Source organism: Lutjanus erythropterus, chromosome 16, assembly GCF_056507025.1.
Source record: "Lutjanus erythropterus isolate fLutEry1 chromosome 16, fLutEry1.hap2, whole genome shotgun sequence".
NCBI lineage: Eukaryota > Metazoa > Chordata > Actinopteri > Lutjaniformes > Lutjanidae > Lutjanus > Lutjanus erythropterus.
Window position 1 is genome coordinate 16,048,182 of NC_139332.1, and position 19,568 is coordinate 16,067,749.

The following is a 19,568-nucleotide window of genomic DNA, read 5'->3' on the forward strand; positions in this document are numbered from 1 at the left end:
AAAAGATTTCTGACAGCGACAAACCAAGCAAGAAATTCTCATATACAGCACTGACCTAAAGGTACTACATTTAGAGCAGCAATATACAGTATATCATTGTTACATTGATTGTGCATATTTTAAATTGTCTAATTAGCGTAAACAACCGGTACTGTATTGGAGACAATTGGTAGCTATCTTTCTAATAGCACTGATATTATTAGTGCTGATGTTGATCAAAATTAATGACTATATTCCCCCTGAACCCCATTTGCCCTGTCACGCTCCCATTTGTCTCCTCTTGAGCGGGAAGAACGGCGCCCTCTTCCTCTTTTTTTACTGCACAGAAATCCAGCAGATTTCTTCCAAAATCTGACCTGGTTGTCAGAGACATTTTAATTATAGAACATGTTGTAAATATTTAATGAGCAGAGTACCGGCTGAGACTGATACCACCCCAAGCATGGACTAATCCACTGTATGTGCAGTGATAACTTAACAGAAAATCAAGCTTCAAACAACCAAAGAAACTGTCTTGATGAAAGCAGCTTCCAGCGTGGTTCTATATTGATTTTTTTTGTTACTTTTTATTGCTATTTGTTGTTTCCATATTTTTAACTCACTTTCCACGTATATTTTAAGGGTCCGGTGTGTAAGATTTAGAGAGATTTATTGGCAGAATGTGAAAGGAGTGTAATATAATATATATAAGTATGTTTACATTAGTGTATAATTAGCAGCAAATAAGAACCATCTTTTCTTTACCTTAAAATGAGGTGTTTATATCTACAGACAATGTGGCTCTTTGACAGGAGCCGCCATGTTGCACCACCATGTTTCACCAGTAACACAAAACAGGCAAACCAAACCCTGCTCTGGACAGGGACTTTTGTATTTTTTGTGAGTTTTGTGGCCACTAGTGATGTGTGGATGGGCTCCCACTTCATCACTTCCTTAGATAAGACTGGTGTTCTTTTGCATTGTTCTTATTGTCAGCAAATCCCATGAAAAGAACAAAACCAACAGTGTGTTACTGTGTCCTCTAGTCTTTCTTTTGCACTCAGACCCAAGCATATTTGTTCCTACTGAAGGTGTAAATCCTTAAAAAACAGTAATAAATATATAGTTTAATTTCTTAAGCTCAGTAACTTCCTAAATCAGCTGAGTACATTAGTTTTAGTGTTAGCAATACAACCAATAACCAGGAGCAATACATTGGTTTTGGTCATTTCATGGGATTTTTTGATTGAAAGAAAAACAGTGAACATCAGCCTTATCCTTGAGCCTCAGCGGGCTCAACTGCACATATTCACATTAATGAATACAACAACTGACTGTTGTTAAATTACATGTGTCGGTTGGCAGAAGCAATGCTGACATGAAGAGTTGCATTTCTGTGTTCATTACTTGTTTTATATTCCCAAGTTTAACTTATCTCTTAAGCTTCTCTTTCTGACTGTTTAGAGTCTGTTTGACTCCTGTTGGGAAGGAAGCATGCTGTTTAAAAAGCTAAAAAAGCCTCCCTAAAGACATGGATTTGTCTATGTCTGTTCTTTAATCCTCTGTGTGACAAGCATATGTGCTTTGGGATTCATCCGCTATGATTTTAACATTTTGTTTCACCCTTGGTTGACATCAACACCCAGCAAGTACTTTAAGAGTGAACCGAAATTAATGCTTAAGATTGACAAACAAGGTTTTGTCAGGCAATTCAATCATTTTGCTCCAAACTGAAATATCTCTATTACTACTGAATGGATTACAATGAAATTATACACAGACATTCAGGTCACCATTGACTGAATCCTACTGCCTTTGGTAATCCTCAGACCTTTCCTGTAAGCACCACCAGCAGGTCAGTGTTTTCACTTAAATAAAAATCCGGTATATCAACATCAGATGGATGGATTGGATCGGCACATCCAAACCAAACAAATGAACATTTGTTCATTCATGGTCTCCAGATGATGAATCTCAATGGCCAAAGATCACGGGAGTTGTTTACTTGACTTTAAAACGACCACAGCTGATGAAAATCTACCTGACGTGACTCAAGCAGAAATCCCGTTCATGGCTGAGGTAATAATAAAGTTTTATTCACGTTATGTTTGGTCACATTCTGTGACTTCCTTCCTCAGTCTCTGACGTATCCAGCGTTTCCCATGTTTTCTTGGAAGCTATAGCAACGAGAAAACAGCAGGTAGCAGGAAACGCACTGTTACCTTGAAATACATTTGAACATTGTTGGAAACTTTTGAGATAATGTAAGTGACAAAATATATAACAGATTTCCAGAATTTTTAGACATTTAATTGCAAAAATCTTACATATTATAGCTTTAATCATGTTGTCAAGCTAGCATTAGCATTTAGCTTAGCATGCTACTGTAAGTAAGCACATCCTCACGAAGCTGAAAGCATGACTTTAGACTCCTTGTGTTGTTTGTACTTAGCTGACACAAGTGTTATCCAACATGGCCTCTTCTATTTGAGCCCGTCTGCCTCAAGAATCATTTAGTTGTGCATTTAGAGGGGCTACATAACATTCGCTGGGATCTGAAGACGTCACCTGTGTCTAAGACACCGGAGCTGATGCATCTATCTCTAATGATCACATTTAGTCTAAAGTCAGTTCTTATTTTTAAGTAAACACTAACTGACCTCTCAACTTTGTCCACGTGCTTTATACATCTGCTCCATTCATATGTCAGACACTTCAGCATTCACATGTACGTTCAAGCTGTGTGCTTTAAAAACGTGTTACACCTATTGAAGTGTGTGTGTGCGTGTGTGTATCCCCTGAAGAGGACTAGAAGTTCTAATTCCTGCCTGTGGTGATCAGGATTCGGTCATGACTTTGTGCTCCGCGTTCTCTCACTTGTGCCTCATTCCTCATCTCCCTCTTAGCATCCTGTGTCATTCAAAAAGCCCTTAACACATCCTCTGCAGCAACTTAAAAAGCAGCACTGCTGAAGAATACTGATTTTGATAGATTATATGGCTGCGAGCTGGTGCACAAAAGGATTATGAATGGGAGGTAAATGAAGCACTTAGTGATACAGATTCATTTGAAGTGCTATTTGGGTTTTCTTATTAAGTGGGTTTCTTGGAGATTGGGCTCTTCTTTGACTGACGTGTCTCTCTCGATATTCACACATTTAGGCCTTTTGTTCACATTGAGTATCCCAGTCTCTCTTCCCATCTGATGGAGTGAACTGCAAAATGAAATTAGTGGACCGATTCACTCTAGCAGCGTGTCAAAAAAAAAAACCTGTTCATGTACATGGGAGTCTGTTTGAGATCTTTTTATTCCAGATCACCCGAGGCGTCGTCTCATGGGAGCTGCTTTTGGTGAGGAGGCTGCCTGTAGAAGACTCATCTAAATTTCGCCCACAGTGTTACATTATTGCTATTCTTTGTGACTTCAGATGGGATTATTGATCTCATTATGCGGAAGAATCACTACTTGATTGTGAAATAATGTATCAACTTCTTCCTCATAGAGACACCAAATGCCAACCAAAACATCACACTCAGCATGTGTGTATCCATCTGTTTCACAGTGTGTGTTTGAATGCAACAGTTATTAAAAGGGTGTATATGTGCCAAGTGCCTGTGTGTGAGTGTGTGATTTGGCTGTTCGTGTACACACATCTTTTTTAGAATTCATTTTTTATTGATTTTGAATAAGTTGGTACATGGCAGGAGACATTCCGGTGGCGGACTCAGGTTGTCAGAGGGGTAGGAGTGAAAAAAAATAAAAAGGGTACCCGCTGTACAAAAGTAATGATGCACTTAATCATGTTTTGTCCACAGGACACTTTACTAGGCTTTGTCCACCAAAGTGGAACCTTAGAGGGCACTTTATCATATTTTGTCCACTGGAAATGCACCTTCGAGGGCACTTACTTTGTTTTTTCCACTGGAAATGTACCTTACAGAAACTATAATATGATTCAAAAGAATCCCAATTGGTCCTTGGGCATGGTTTCTGTCAGTCATCCTTGCAGGCATGTATTCATATGAGGCAGTTCTTGTCATATAGTGATCTATTCTTTAAATTCTGGGGGTTTAGTTGATTCTCAGTATTGTTCTAGCAGCCACAATGACCCCAGCCATCAACACAAAAAATCTTCCCTAGACATATTATGTACTTGTGATCTATCTCCTAACAAAAATGATTTAATAATTATTTAATAAACATTATTACTGCAATATCCATGTATTGTTCCTTTAGGGATATTTGCTGTTTCATTTTAATAGCATCCTAAAATATAATACTAGCAGCTGGAGCTACATTCTTTAAAATAAACACTTGATCTCTAATCCCTCTTGGTCTCATTAGAAAAATGGTTTATTAACTCACTCTATTTTTGGTTTACGTTGTTATTTTACGTCTTTTTCATTAATGGAAACAGCTTGATTTAAACGCACACGAATGACAGCATCACCGGTGACGTTCACATGAAGAAAAGGCAGAGACTTTGACGCGTTTTTCTGCAGCGCCTCTTGCGCACACACATATAAAACCCAGCGCGCACCAAAGCGCCCAGAGCAGAAGAGACGCTACAGAACAGCGCGCAAACCTCCCTCCTACCCTCTGGGAAATGTAAGTGCCTTCATATTTGATTTACAAAAACCTTGACATGAGATGATTTAACTTATTTAAAGTCCCTCGACTTGACTTTTCATTATTATCTGCAGGTTGTTGAGCTCCAAAACTCCTGGTTATTGGAAGTCTGTCAGTAATAATGATGTGTGCATGTCTTTTACTCCGACTTATTCCTCAAGTGACTTTAAAAACTGAGCACTCATCAATTTTAGCTCAATAAAAAGTAGTGCATTTAAAGCACACTGGGACAGGTTGAACAACAGTTTCTGCTCTGCTCGGTCAGATGCATCCTAACTTGGTGAGCTGGCTGGGGACTCTGGGGTTCCTGCTGTGGGCGCTGCTCTGCCTGGGCGCCCTGACGGAGGGATACCCGGTGAAACCGGAGAACCCGGGGGAGGACGCCCCGGCGGAGGAGCTGGCCAAGTACTACTCAGCCCTGAGACACTACATCAACCTCATCACAAGACAGAGGTAGGCGGACTAATTACACCTCTGGCGGCTACAGAATAGAAAGCTTATCAACAGAGCTGGAGCTCATTTCATTTCAGGTCTAAACTGATATCAAGAAGCACTTTGCAACAGTTTTTCCTCCTCAAATCTCTGGATTGGTCATATTTGTCCACTTGCTCAAAGCCTCACAACATTATTCTTTTATATTTGATTCTACTGTGACCAATGCAACCACATTTAATTAAAAAAAAAACTTTCACTGCTTTCTACACTTATTTAGTATATATTGTCATCACACTCAATATTTTATTTTATTATTGTGTAATTTATATATAAATGCAAAGTGAGATTTATAGCTTTATTATTATCGTTCTGTCTCTTATTTCTTAACTAGTGTAACTATTTTCGTTACTTAACCTATTATTATTCTGTAATGGAGCTTCTCAGCCAGTTCTTCACAGGACTGTAGTTGCAAAACCGGTGTGACAATAAACATCTTGAATCTTGAACCACTGAATATAATTAGATGACTGCTGTCTGATAAAAACATGTTTGTAAGTTCGGTAGTGGATTTCCCCCTAAATACTGTGCCAGTTCCAAGTTCTGTTAAGCAGGAATGCAGGCAGATTGTTTATCATCATGGCTGGAAGCTCACAGGTCCTCAAAAATGTGTGTATTTAATGTGATCCAGCTAGTCAACAGTGGTCTTTATATGGAACTTTACACAACATTTGGAATTTTCTGTTATGATCTTGACTTAGTGATGCGACAGTTCAGCCAAGTTCAGCCAAGTTCAGCCAATATTATCAGCCTAATATTGGCCAACACAGCTATATATATAATATTGTGTGTATGTGTGTGTGTGTGTGTGTGTGTGTGTGTGTCTGTGTGTATGTGTGTGTGTATATATATAAACACAGTCTATAGTGATAAACATATGCAGATTGCTTTTTTTTCTTTATTTTTTTTGTTTTGTTTTAAAGGCATATTCAAGTTGTTCTATTTGTATTTCTTAATCGATTGTTATTTATAATCATTTTTAAAAAAAATATTGGTGAAAATATTACTAATATTGTTGCTGTCCGGAAACCTTGCATGCCTACTTTTCATGAAATTTTAAGAAAACTGTGTTTCTGAAATCATTTAATCATGCCATCAAAGTTGGTAACTCTTTTTACCCTGAATTGGTAAGAGACATAATATGCAACATTTTCCAGTAAAAAAAAACATGTATAGACCCATATAAAAATAATCTTTTTCATCATTTATGTAAAAGTGTGAGGTGGTATCTGTATTTGTAGAGAACCTGCCTTTATGAAGGCAATTTATGAAAAAAATGGAAAAAAATGGAGACACAGGTTTTCTGCTCAGCAGCAAAAATATGTAATGAATATCAATATTGATATCAGTGTTGGCATCAGCTGCAAAAATACAGTATTGTTTGGGCTCTAAATAAAGCTCAATGACAAACAAAACAGAGAACGTTTCCATAAGTCCACCTAAAGTTTTGCCTGTTGACGCTGGAGCTTTTCCCACCTCGTTACAAAGCTGAGATCACCCGCTGCCCATTTACCACCTGTAGGAGAAAAACCTGAGGAGAAATGACTTCCACGGCCAGTGTGCCGTGACAAATCACCCACAGTTTTCAGCTTTCTTCTGAATGTCAGGGGCTTGGATGCCACTGCAGGTGTTTAGCCACCCAGGGGGACAAGCAGGCCTGCACGGCTTATCATCTGAGAGACAGAAAGGAAAATATGACCACCTGCGATTCAACTCCTGTCTGGCCCAGCAGGGTCTCAGTCTGACTGTGTTCAGACTTCACTGAGCTTATAATTGGATGTATGACACGAGGACATGCAGAGTAATAGCTTCAGTTATTTATTTCCTTTTGCTCGGTTCAGCGAAGGTCTCACTTTTTCTCTGTGATGTTTTTCACTTGACAACTAAAAAGGTCCAAGTTGGTGCTCAGCCCTTAAATTCTCTCTCAGCTTGATAATTCGTGCTGTATGTCTCTTTGTGTGTCTCAGGTATGGAAAGAGGTCCAGTCCTGAGATCCTGGACACACTCGTCTCAGAGCTGCTGTTGAAGGAAAGCACAGACACCCTCCCACAGTCGAGGTGCGCGTAAGACTGTGAGTGTAAGAGCTCCGCGTTGCTGTAAGACTCACTCGAAGCTGACCGTCATCTTCATCTCTGTCTCTCTCTCCAGATATGACCCATCATTGTGGTGATGATGTCATCAGTGTTGGCCTTCACCTCACTGCTGCCCCGCCGCTGACATTCTGACCTCTACACATCCGTCACCCCATACCCTCCGACATCAAATGACCACTCTCCTGCCTCTGCCCCTTTTACCTCTATGAGCCGCCACGTATATTCAACCCCTCCTCCTTAGCCATCAGCTACAGTCACAACTGCTTATAGTATGTGCCATACAATTGTAAATAGTTTATTCAGAGTTATCATCTGTGAAACATAAAAGTAAAAGGAGGGAGGGCATGGTGATTGTATTGTAAAATTGTGCTATTAAAGATTAATTGTTTGAAGAAATGTATCTGAATGTCATTTATTTTAAGGAAACCTTTTTCACAGCAGCCATTTTGAAAATAGTGGGGTAAACACAGGTGTTGCTGATGTTACTAATTAAGTTTTAAGCTGTTTTATCTGTGTGTGAGTTAATTAAAGTCTGTTTCAACAATGTATCCGTTAGGCTACTTGATGCTACTGATGCTATCTTGTTCAACCATTTATCCATTAGCTAAAAGTTTTAGCTAACTATTTGAACTGTTCGTCCATTATCTCAAAGTTTTAGCTAACTTCAGGAAGTGTTTATTCATTAGCTTACTCTAAGCCCTCTCGCTCCCTTTCTTACCAGCTCATTTTCGTGCACTCTTAATAGAGCTTTTCACGGCAGCCATTTTGATGTTACCGACGATACTAATCTGGCTTTAAACTATTTTACCTCTTCATCTGTTAATTTAGCTTTCTAGTTCCTCTATTTATCCATTATTTTTTGGTAACTATTTCAAATGTTCATCAATTATCTTACGGGTTTAGTTAACTATAGTTACTGTTTATTCATTACTTTTAACAATCTGTTTACTCCTCTCCACTTGCTTGCTAACCAGCTACTTTTCATGTACTCTTCACCTTTTTCACAGAAGCCATTTTGACATGAAATAGAAGGGTAAACACAGGAGAGGATACTAATTAAGCTTTAAGTTATTTTAGCTGTGTATCCATTAACTTAGCTGTCTATTTAAACTATTTATCTATTACTTTTATTACTACTATTACTTGATGTTATGTAGTTCTACTGTTTATCCAACGTTATATTTAACTATTTCTGTCATTTGGCCGTTACTTTCTACACTAGGTGTATTTTAAAAGCATTTACACACTACTGTCAATTAATTTCAGCCATTTATTAGCTATTTTCAGTGAAGTGTTAGCTCTCTCCTCTCCCTGACTAAGTAATTTTCATGCACTCTCAATAGAGCGATTTCACAGAGTAGAGTAAACACAGGTGCTTCCAGTGATACTAATTAAAGTTCAGTTCCATTCAGGTCAAACACAGTCAGGGCGCTGCTATTGTGCATGTTGGCACGACTGCTACACTAAATGGACCAGGACTTTACTTATCATATGTAACACCTGTGTTTACCATACCATTCCATATCAATATAGCTGAACCAGGAACACTTGTGGTATTTGTTGGCAAAATGTCAGAATGTACCTGAGCAGATCTATGGGGGAAATGGAGCAATGACTGGAGGATGACAGCAGATGACATTATATATTCTGTGTGATTCATTATTTAATTTAGGTCACCCATTTGTCAGGTTAGAGAGGACATTTGTCCTGAATGCGCACCCTGATGTGAAAATGTTTTTTACAACCTGTCTCCTGGCACATCTCAGACACTGTTTTCTTGATGCTCCCTTCATGATGAGATCAAGTTTGGACTTGCTGTGCCACACCTCGTCTCCGAGCTGAAATGCATGACTGCGCCACTTAATGTTCTGTGACTCTGGATAATGGAGCAAGCAAGAGCACGAAAAGTACATTTAAACTGGGTCTAACAAGCATGAATGGTCCAGTAAAAGCTTACATGGTCAGAAAACATCAATTTGAAGCTGACAATTGGGTAGCTAATGGCGCTCTCTTGTGGCCATGAGGATAAGTACTTGCTCTGAAACTAAATGAAGGGAGAAATGGCATTTAGAGGAGCATTATTGCAATTATCCGAGTGGTTAGTCTACCGCAACCTGACATTGAATAAGCCCACAGAGCATACATCAAGAGCCACTGCAGACACACAGTCTACAATGGAAATGAGACAACAACCCAAAAGACGAAAAAATATTCAGGGGGGGCCCCACTGAGTTCTTGGTATTCAATGTGGTTGTGGCAAAATATTATCAAAAGTGTGGAAGAAATATTCAACCGTAAGTAAACAAAGTCAAATCTATTAATTGCTTCACAACTATCTCTGTCTCTGTCCCTCCCCCAGCTAAAGGCTCGCTTTCTTCTTTAGATAAAAGTAGATGAAAATTAATGTGGACCAGTTATTAGACCAATTATTGGGCCGGTTATCTGGCATTTTGAGATAATTGGTATCAGTCCTGTCAGTGTGTCTGCTGTGGGATGATGTCAGTGCTCGCTCCATGAGTTTTGGGAAGGTGGTGAAAAAGTTAGTTTGGAGTTCATACTGTCACACTCATGAATCCTGCTGTACATGTTTGCCTAAATTGCCTCAGTGACCACTGTCTTTTCTGAATCTTACTCCCTCAAATGACAGCAATGTAAAACCCACTTGCTGGCATTGATGTTATAATATAGAATAATGCAGCTGAACAGCAATGCTTTTGGTCACGGCCCTTTTCCTTACATTTTAACAAGGCTCTGCTTCTTGACTAACGTGTTAAATAGTCCAAATCACTGCAGTTGTTGATTCTGTTGCCTTCTTTTGACTTATTTCTTCCCACTTTGAATAAAAATAATAAAACAATCCTAGTCTAACACAGGGTCAAAGACTGTGCCGAGGCCCCGTTCGACACATTTGCTGAGGAGAAAGAGACTCAGTCCCACCCTTTCCTTCTATTACAGTTGATTATCATCTGATTATTCACGATATCCAAAATAACTGCTCAGAATATACATTTACCATTAATTTAACATCAGTTCATAAGTCAGAAGAAAGTACATCACCTCAATAACAAGAGAATGTAAATCAAAGAAATGGCTGCTTAAATCACGTTCTTAAATCAACTACAAAATATGTTTGTATTTCATTAATTTAAATAAATCCATCTAAAGTAACATGTTACACACTAAGATGACCATAGAATATAATATTAGATTGTATGGAATAATGGAATCATACATGACTTTTATTTGGTTTAAAAAGTCATGTCATGTATGATTATATTGGCAACCCTGCTCTATAAATTTCAAGATCAGAAACTGAAAAACCCATAGGCCTATCAGTCGATTACCAGTGGGGACAAGACATCACGTTTAGGCTATGTCCCATAATGTGGAAACTTATTCCCATTAATTGAGTTTACATGGTCATTACAGCAGCAGCCATTATGACACAAAATAGTGATGTAAACACAGGTGTAACCAATTATACTAAATAAGGCTCCATTACATTTAGGCCAAACAGAGTAAGGGTGCTGCTAATGTGGATTTTTGCTCACTGGAAGGGTTCTTCTACACTAAATGGAACGGGAGCTCAGTTAGTGTCATACCTGGTAATACCTGTGTTTTCCATACTATTTCGCATCATTATGACTGTTGTGAAAAAAAGGTCTATTGTTTTAGAGCGTTACATCAACATTAGTTTATATTAGGCCTACTATAATCTTTTATGTTACTTAGAAGTGTATTTTTGTGGCCTTTTTATAACATCATTTTTAATCTCTCGTGTTCACATAAATGTGGTTTAGCTACATGTGTTGTCAAAGCAGTAAACAATCTCATAATTTTTTAATAGTTTTATGATCATAGCTGATAATTTCACTGACTATAAACGTACAGCGTCATTGTTGTACCTATAGGGTAGACTAGGGACACTTGCAACAGAGGATAGTCTTATTCCTCCAGTCAAAAACATGTTAGAGTGTGGACACTCATGCTGCACATGCTCAGTTAGACCCTCTCTATATATAATCATATTTAAATGGTATGAGTTAGGACTGTAATGATAGCAGACTTTCATGAAATGATCATCATGGCCAAAACAACATCATCGTGATATCTGCAGGAAGCCAGATTGATCTTTGTCTTTGTTTATTCTGTGTTTTGTCTTTCTTGCAAATTAATTCCACTCAAAATGCAAGTGTAGGGAGGTGAAGGTGAGTCTGTAACCATGACTGTACAAAAGTGTATAAAAAGTGCAGTTGCACTTAATAGTAATTATAATGCCTTAATGAAATGGATAGTGAAAAGGTGTGTTTGGGGGGTGTTGGTGTAGACAAAGCAGGAATGGAGACAGACAAGATGTAAGAGCAAACAGTTTGTGTAAGAGGCTGGATTATTTACACAATGACTATTATAAACATGATATCAATATTTTATTTTTAAATATCATGGTTATCATTAATTGCAGTATATCCCTATCCCCTAGTATGGGTGATTAATATATAAAGATTTGGTTATATAACTGAAAGAATTTCAAGGGTTGCAACCGTCCCCAGTCTCCCCTACCTTTCTGTGGTGTATTAATATTCATAGCCCATGACGCATTTGAAATTATACATGTATTTATGTGAATGGACGAGTGTGACATTGTGATAGAAAGAAAATACTATGCTACAATGTATCCACTCAACGAGGGTTGTACCTCAGCTGCCATTGGTCGGGGGTTTATGACGCCAGCAGAGGAGGCGGGGCGTGTCTGTTTGATTGGCGTTGTATTCTCTGGTAGTCTGCTGCGGGACCAGGACAGACAGCTGAGGGGGGCCTGAATGTCCAACCGGGACGGTCGGTGGACTACCGCGAACTCACACGCACGATTCACAGGTAAGCCGCGGCTCGTTAACATATTTGTGATGTGAGTATTATAGATTCATTCATCCTCTGGCAGTCAAACGGGAGACAAAGACACTTTGCCGTGTTTGAGGTGCAGTAGAGTTTGATAGAAGGGGCGGTTTGCCCCCTACTGAGTCTGCTCTGCTGTGAGAACAGCCTTTATTCACACACATATCAGTTTGCGTCTGTTGTAGAGCGGGACGCGTCCGTTCCCTTTTCCTGCGTATCATGAAGGGAGGAAGGATACAGCGGATGGGTTGTAGTCCTAAGTGTGCTCACGCCACAATGGCTGGGATGGGTAACAAAAAATGGCCGCACGTGTGGTGAGATCGGTGTGAATGTACAGTTGTCTGGTCAGCCAAAACGGCGCAAGCGTTTGGCACGGATCTGGCGCACGGTTCTAAAGCGCACGGATCTGGCGCATGGTGGATGTGGCCATGCGTCAGAACCGTGGCGTCGATCCATGACTGGGAAGATCTGTAGGGAGAGCTGCAGGTTATAGAGCTGCTGCCAGGATGAGAACCGTCCCGAAATCATAGACTGCAACATCTACCAGCAATGGGGGGGTGGGCTTGAGAAAAGGCACAGTAATGTCTACGCCAGGTAGAACATTTCCTCTCCTTGTGTTGTGTAGAAAAACTTTCACAACAAATATCAACAAAGCTTGGTTTGTATTGGTGCTGAATGAAAACGGAGAAGGGGGACCACTGGCTTGGCACAGGCTGGCCGACCGGAGGCGCAGCCAGACGCTCCTATTGATTTTTGTTTTTTGTCCTCCACTGAGATAAATGAGTGCACCATCTAATAATAATGCACTAACACGATGTCAAAACCACTTGCGAGCACTTAATCGAAACATAAAACCACTTTACATTATCGCAATAGACTGTGCAGCCCTAAATGAATCTTGGGAGTTCCTCGCCCAGGGGGGCACAGGGTCACTTGGCAAGGTCTGTAAGCTGTTTAGCCTGGTCACACGTGATGGGGGAAGCCCATGCACATACGCAACATCCTTGGGGATCCTTCCTGGGAGGGGCCATACAGGCCACCAGACCACTGAGAGGGGGGTAGTACGGATCTTGTTGCATCTAAACTAGAGTTTATGAGTCTTTCTGTCTTCCTTCAAATCTTATAATAAGCTTCTAATCAGATTTGTTGAATCTAATAGGAGGAACAAAAGGAGGAAGGGAAGGAGACAGAGACAGTTTAGTGCATTAGAGTAAATCTACAGTCCTTGGACAGAGATATCCATTTATGATAAATGTGTGATACAAATAAGGATGGAGTCCTCTGACCATATTCTGCATTTATTTCACCCAGAGGACTTGAACTCCAAGCTCCTGGGTGAAAGTGGCTGAGAGGTCAAGAGGTTGCCACCTAACAGGAAGTGGAAATATGAGTCAGAATAGGCTGCTGTGCATTCAACCTAGACACATGTTTTTTTGGTGGGGATGGGCAGGTATATTTTATCCATATTTCTTAAATATTACTAATGTACAAATAGAAGCTTCTGAGCGTTGGATTTGGTCTCTGAATGACTCACTGACTACTCTCATACGCTTCAACATTGAGAGCACGTGTTTTACTTGAAATTCATGTTTTTCTCCGCCCTGCTGACAGGAAGGAATATGCATATGAGGGCTGCGAAGAAGTCCAACTTTGTTCTTTTTCCACCTACTTCAGCAGAACAATAAAGGTCATCCTGAACCTTGACTCGAACGCCTTCAGGCTCATTTATTCCACTTTTACATAAGAAAGTAGATACGTCTGCTTCAAACAATATTCCGTCACTGTCCACATACTTTATGTGTCCTTTATGTTGGCATGGATGTTAAGCAATACATCCACTAGAGGGTGTCGCTCAGAGTGAAGCGTTACCACAAAGAGAAGGAGTCAAAAGTTTCGAACAACAATAAATATGGTGATGCTGGAGGGGGGTTGTGAAAGAGGCAAAAGCAGAGGCGGTGTTGTAGACAACAGGGGTCTGTGCAGCCAATTGGATAGAGGATCCTTTTCACTAGCAAATTCACAACGACCATAATTTTCATCACTCTTAAATACCTTCATCTTGTCTTGTGGTCATGTCTCACTTGACCTATTGGCTACGCTGCCTCCATGACGACCAGAGATACTGTTCCATTTAAGTCCATATCTGTAAAGGCTCGTCTATGCTAAACATCTGACACGGATACAGACAGATCTTTCTGTCTTTACTCTGCGTTCATTTCATATGTATCTCTTCATGTTGTCTGAAAGCGTGCAAATATAGACAATATGGAGCAGTACTTTTCGCAGTCGTGGCAGCAGTGTAGCCGATAATTCAAGTGAGGACACAACGGAGAAATTTTAAAAATCTGAAAATGACAAAAATGATGTTCGTCGTCACTTAGTGAGCGAAAAGAATCCTCCATTCACATTTCAAAATGTATTTAATGGCCGCACAGACCACTGCCGTCCTCGACGTTGCCACTGCTTTTGCCTCTTTCTCAAGATATTTCTCCCATATTTGATGTTGTCAGAAACATTTGACTCTACTTCTTCTTCTTGGGGAACATTTGAGTCTGAGCCCCGCCCTCTAGTGGACGTATTGCTTAACATCCACGTAAAGGAAACTGAAGAATGTGGGCAGTGGCGGAATATCGTTTAAAACGGATGCATTTACTTTTGTAAATACAGGGGGCATAAATCGCCCTTTTGTCTTTCAAGTCAGGATCCAGGATGACCTTTATTGTTCTGCTGAAGAAGGTGGAAAAGGCACAAAGTTTGACTTCTTCACAGCCCTCATAAGCATATTCCTTCCTGTCAGCAGGGTGGAGGAAAACATGAATTTCAAGTAAAACACGTGCTCTCAATGTTGGAGCGAATGAGAGTTGTCAGTGAGTCATGCAGAGACCAAATCCAACGCTCAGAAGCTTCCACTCTTTCATTATTAATACACAGCTATGGGAATAATATGGTACAGAAAAAAGGGAGGATGGGGCAGAGGTAGAGATAGGACACACACTCACACACAAACTGACGGACGGGAGTGACTCAAACCTTCCAGCTATGAGCAACACACGTATCACAGGGTTGTTATCTACACACCTACAATCAACCCTCCCTGCCCTGCACCATCAGGCTGCACCTCCCTACAGTTAACACATAGCTGACCTCAGTTATCAAGAGCTAATTACAACTCTGTCAAGAACATACACAACTAAATGGCAACAACATACAGCACAACATATAGAGAGAGGAACATTATTTAGGTTTGAACTTTGGGTATGAATCGCTGTGAGGCAAGTGAAGGTGAATGCCTTGCTGTTTTTGCTTCAGTGTACAGTGCAGATTAACCAGATTTCATCCATCACTAAGGTCTTAACGGGGCATGCCACTGCAGATATACAACACAATTATCCATGTAGCATAAGACAGTTTGGGAACAGTCTTTCATCACCTAAATGAAGACAGAAACGCTGAGTGTGTGATGCAACAGACTAATGATAAAGATGGGACACGTGACAATATAACAATGTATGTTGGGTGGCTGCGACTTCTGTTGTTTTCATTGTTGATTAATTAAGAGATGACTCAAAACAAGTGATCAATTATCAAAAAAGTCGATTAACTTAAAGCTGTAATATGTCACATTTCCGCATTAAAAAGTCTAAAAAAAAGCTACACATATGTATTATATATATATATTGGTGATTTGTGTGCTGACATTATCCTAAACATTTTCAACAATGTTCAAACACAGAAAATTAGTCATTTATTCAAGGTAGCAGTGTGTTTCCTGCTAGCCATTGCTTGTTAGTTGTTAGTCATGGTCTTGTGCCACTTCACTATGTCTTTTGTTATTTTCTTTAATGTGAGAGAGAACCCTAGCAGCAGAATTTACATATTACAATAACTATTTTAACTATATATCTGTTATTTTAAGCTATTTTTTTAGCTGTTTATCCATTGATTTAGCTATCTGTTGCCACTATTTTTATTTTAGCTAATCTTTTAATTGACTAGTTGTTGCAGCTCAATAGATAACCAACATATTTTCTGCTGAAAGCTCATCTGCAGTGAGATTATTTAAGGTCATCATGTAAGCATACCAGCTCACAAGTCACATTCTTTTGTACTGGAGCAGCTGCAGCTACTTTAATACCACAGTCTAGCAGCCCCTTTTCAATGAAGTAGAGGCATGAGTTTGTAATTTTCACCAATATTCAAAAATATGACAAGATAGACTGAGAAAAAAAAAGTCAAACACACTGGATAAACTCATTTGAGACTAATTTCTTTTCCTTATCTTTTCCTCCCTCTCCCATTTTCACAAACCAACATCACATAGCATCAGTTTTCTCATTTTTAAACTTTGCAGTCGTGTTAAGTGCTGTTGCATCACTTTGCCCTCCCCCATCCCTTCCCTGTCTTTTCCTTAATACTAATGATCAGTAACAGGAGGCTGGGAAGAGGGAAAGACTGAGAGGAAGCAGGCACGGCCATGTGGCGGCTTAGATTAATTTACGGGGTGCTCATTATTGAGATCAGTGCACGTTCAGTGCCGAAGGGTTTTGACGAGCTGCGGACGGCGGTGTAATTATGTCATCCCTAGCTCCATGGCAAAGCACAGACATCCCACCAGCTGGAGCATTATTGAGAAGGAGAATGATGTCATTTTTGGTGAATGGGGGAAAATGCAGTGATGCAAGAACTGATGCCTTTTTGTTAAACGGCGGTAATACAGATTGCAGTGTCAGGTGAAGAGTAGAGGTGGCATGAATCAGCAGAAAGCTGCAGGCTAATTATTTGTAGTAGATTTAGAGAAACTTTCTACAGACAGAAGCATCAATTGCTGCACTAATAGAGTGATAACTGCTTTGAAAACATGGTCATTAGAGGTGCACAAAATTGCCAATATCGGATATGCCAATATTTTCCACTCATTTTGGCTGACTGCCAATATCGATATATGCACATATTTCTGCCACCTAATTGCAGAGAACATCCAGTGTATTCTGTGGTGTAGATTTGTCACAATACCAGAATTTTAAACTTTGATATGATACTAGAAGACACCTCAATGCCTCTTTCGATTCCAGGGAAAACAAGAGAGTCCGAGGCACACTGTCTTGTTTTGCTTCACTGCAGGACGATAAAGACTGAACGGAACTGAGATCTTGATGAGCACATTTTTTATAGCTTCTGTATGTTTAATATTATAATTAACAGATACTGTATTGAAAAGTATTGATACTTCGATACTTGTGACAACCTCACTGCGGTGAAACTCTCATATTATTATGCCTGCTCTTATCGTGACGCCCCCTTGGCAGATGCAGACATAAAATTCAATGCTTTTCAAAATTTAAACTGGGCAAAACAAGAAAAATAAATAAATAAAAACTAGTACTGATAGTCTTTTTTGGCTGGTGTCTGTCTCTCTGTGTTCTTCACATATTTGTTGTGACGATTGCAATGAAGGCTCTTTAAGATGAGCTATTAGATTTGTAGTGTTGAAGGAATTCAATTAGGCTCTTCTTCGCATGAGTGACACCGAGCAATCATTACGGATAGAAACTTTTATATCAGTTTGGGACTCTTGCACTGCAGAGATGTTCATTTTAGGCCCATATGTCGTGTTGAAAGGGCCACTGTGAAAGATTTACACCTTGCAAACACCTCACTTCACTCTCCCCTTCCAGGCATGTAGGAGTATCTATAGTGGCTGTGAAACTCGCGTAAAACCCTGTATCTAGAGCCAGTGTTTGGTTTGTCTCATGGTGGTGCATCTAGGGTTGTTCTGATGCTGATACCAGTATCAGAAAATGCTGATGCTGCCTTAAATGTATGAGGGCTCATGCACCAATCCATGCTATTTCCCTGCAGTGTCCAGTATGTCTTTTCTTCATATTTTTTTTTTAAACACTGGTATCAGATAGCAGTACTCAGTATTGGCTAATATGCAAAACTGAAGTATTGGAATTGGTATAGGGGAGGAAAAAATTGTATCAGAACATCTCTACGTACAACATGGCGGTATCCGTGGAAAAGGACCTGTGCCCTCTGTAGATAGGAACAGCTCATTTTAAAGTAACGAAAACAATTCTTCTTTTCAGGTGATTACGCACAATGAACCCTCATAAATTTTACACACTGGACCTTTAAAGCCTTTACCAGCCGATACCGAAGACGTGCCAATATTATCGCTCATCCCAAACGGTTATGGTAAATATTGTGCAGATATTGATCTGCTAAGATGGCCATCTTGGGGGCAGCAGTATAATCCTCTTACTGAGCGGCTGTGTTAACACATAGAGTGACCTACATAGAGTTTGTCTGGAGGCAGAGGGTGATGGGTGCGAGGCAGGACAGGATGACGTTGGTGATGGTGGGGAGGGGGTTGTTATATGAATATCCAGTCATTACACACAACTACACACTGCTTCCTTGAGTATCTTGTGCCCCTCGAGCAGTAACTACCACACCGGTGTCGTACAGAGGGAGTGCTGCAGCTCAGTGCTCCGGGAAGTTTACTAATTGCTCTCTGCTACCCCTGGAGTCAGCCAATGAGGAGACATCTGTGCTTGCAGGCAGGCCCAAGATCACCAGCCTCTTTTGTGATTCTCAAGTCACTGAGAGGAACGGAGAGTGACGGCTGCTCTGAGAGCCCTGTGGCCCCCAGCTCTGGTGCAGAGAGTAAGTTTTTGTCAGGCAGAGAATGGAGGCGAAGAGAATATATAGACACAGTTTGAATGGTTTTCCAGGATGGATGCCTCATGGGCTGGACTCTGTGTGTGTGTTTGTGTTTCACAACCCCAAAGGATGTAGCATTGTACTCCATCCAAGACTGTAAAATCACTAAATGCACTCACGTAGACACTGACTTGAAGGTGGAGTGAGATTTCCTGCTATGGCGTGACTAGAAGTGAAGGAATTAAAATCACACAGCCTGCTGATGTTTGCCTGTGCTTTTAATAGTGTGCATATGCGCACACACACACGTTAACATGTGTGAGGCTGCAGTGATGTTTTCTACAAAAACAAACCCCTCTGATCCCTCCATAATCCCCCTTCCATGAGCTGTCCATCATCTGAGTGCTTGGCAACCAGGGGGCACTCAGAGGGCTTTTGTTTGACTCGTCCTTTCCTATGCACCAGCCAATGGCAGCAGGGATCGCACATGACACACTTCCTGTGATTTTTCCTCTGTCCCAAGAGGAGGAAAGAGGAGGGGACAGCGGTGGTGATAAAAGGATATTGAGGGAGTCCAGTACATGCTCAGAGTTTAAATCAATGGTTGAAAGATCGACTTACACTGTGAAAAATTTAATTGAGCGTTGTAACCCAGTTCCTAGTCCTCGAGATGACCTGGCTTTTTCGTGCAAATAACCCTCCTTCAGCTATTTTATGGAAAGGAAATTTTCAGAAAGTATTTATGGACATTCAGATACAAAAAGATGATCATATGTTTGGGTGGGAGTTTGTTTGAGGTGCACTTTGAATAGGTGA

The 19,568-nt window shown here is 40.2% G+C and overlaps 2 protein-coding genes across 6 annotated transcripts in view; both read left to right on the forward strand.

The window, feature by feature from the left end:
- The first annotated feature begins 4,461 nt into the window (after nt 1–4,461).
- Nucleotides 4,462–7,589, forward strand: npy (neuropeptide Y). The gene is made up of 4 exons (XM_084738707.1): nt 4,462–4,587; nt 4,874–5,061; nt 7,068–7,157; nt 7,249–7,589. Exons 2-4 carry the CDS (start codon nt 4,874–4,876, stop codon nt 7,268–7,270), a joined length of 300 nt encoding a protein of 99 aa, XP_084594833.1. The 5' UTR covers nt 4,462–4,587; the 3' UTR covers nt 7,271–7,589.
- Nucleotides 7,590–11,934: 4,345 nt separating this feature from the next.
- pals2b (protein associated with LIN7 2, MAGUK p55 family member b) overlaps nt 11,935–19,568 on the forward strand; it is a 33,511-nt gene continuing 25,877 nt past the window's right edge. For all 5 annotated transcript variants that reach the window (XR_014772011.1, XM_084738425.1, XM_084738426.1 and 2 more), the window contains exon 1: nt 11,935–12,068. The gene's annotated coding sequence lies outside the window, so the exon portion shown is untranslated. The remainder of the gene's footprint in view (nt 12,069–19,568) is intronic.

Coding starts and splice junctions, on each gene's coding strand:
- npy (XM_084738707.1), top strand. CDS start 4,874: ATGCATCCTAACTTGGTGAGCTGGCTGGGGACTCTGGGGTTCCTGCTG. Junction 5,062..7,067: donor AACCTCATCACAAGACAGAG/GTAGGCGGACTA, acceptor TGTGTGTCTCAG/GTATGGAAAGAGGTCCAGTC. Junction 7,158..7,248: donor GACACCCTCCCACAGTCGAG/GTGCGCGTAAGA, acceptor CTCTCTCTCCAG/ATATGACCCATCATTGTGGT.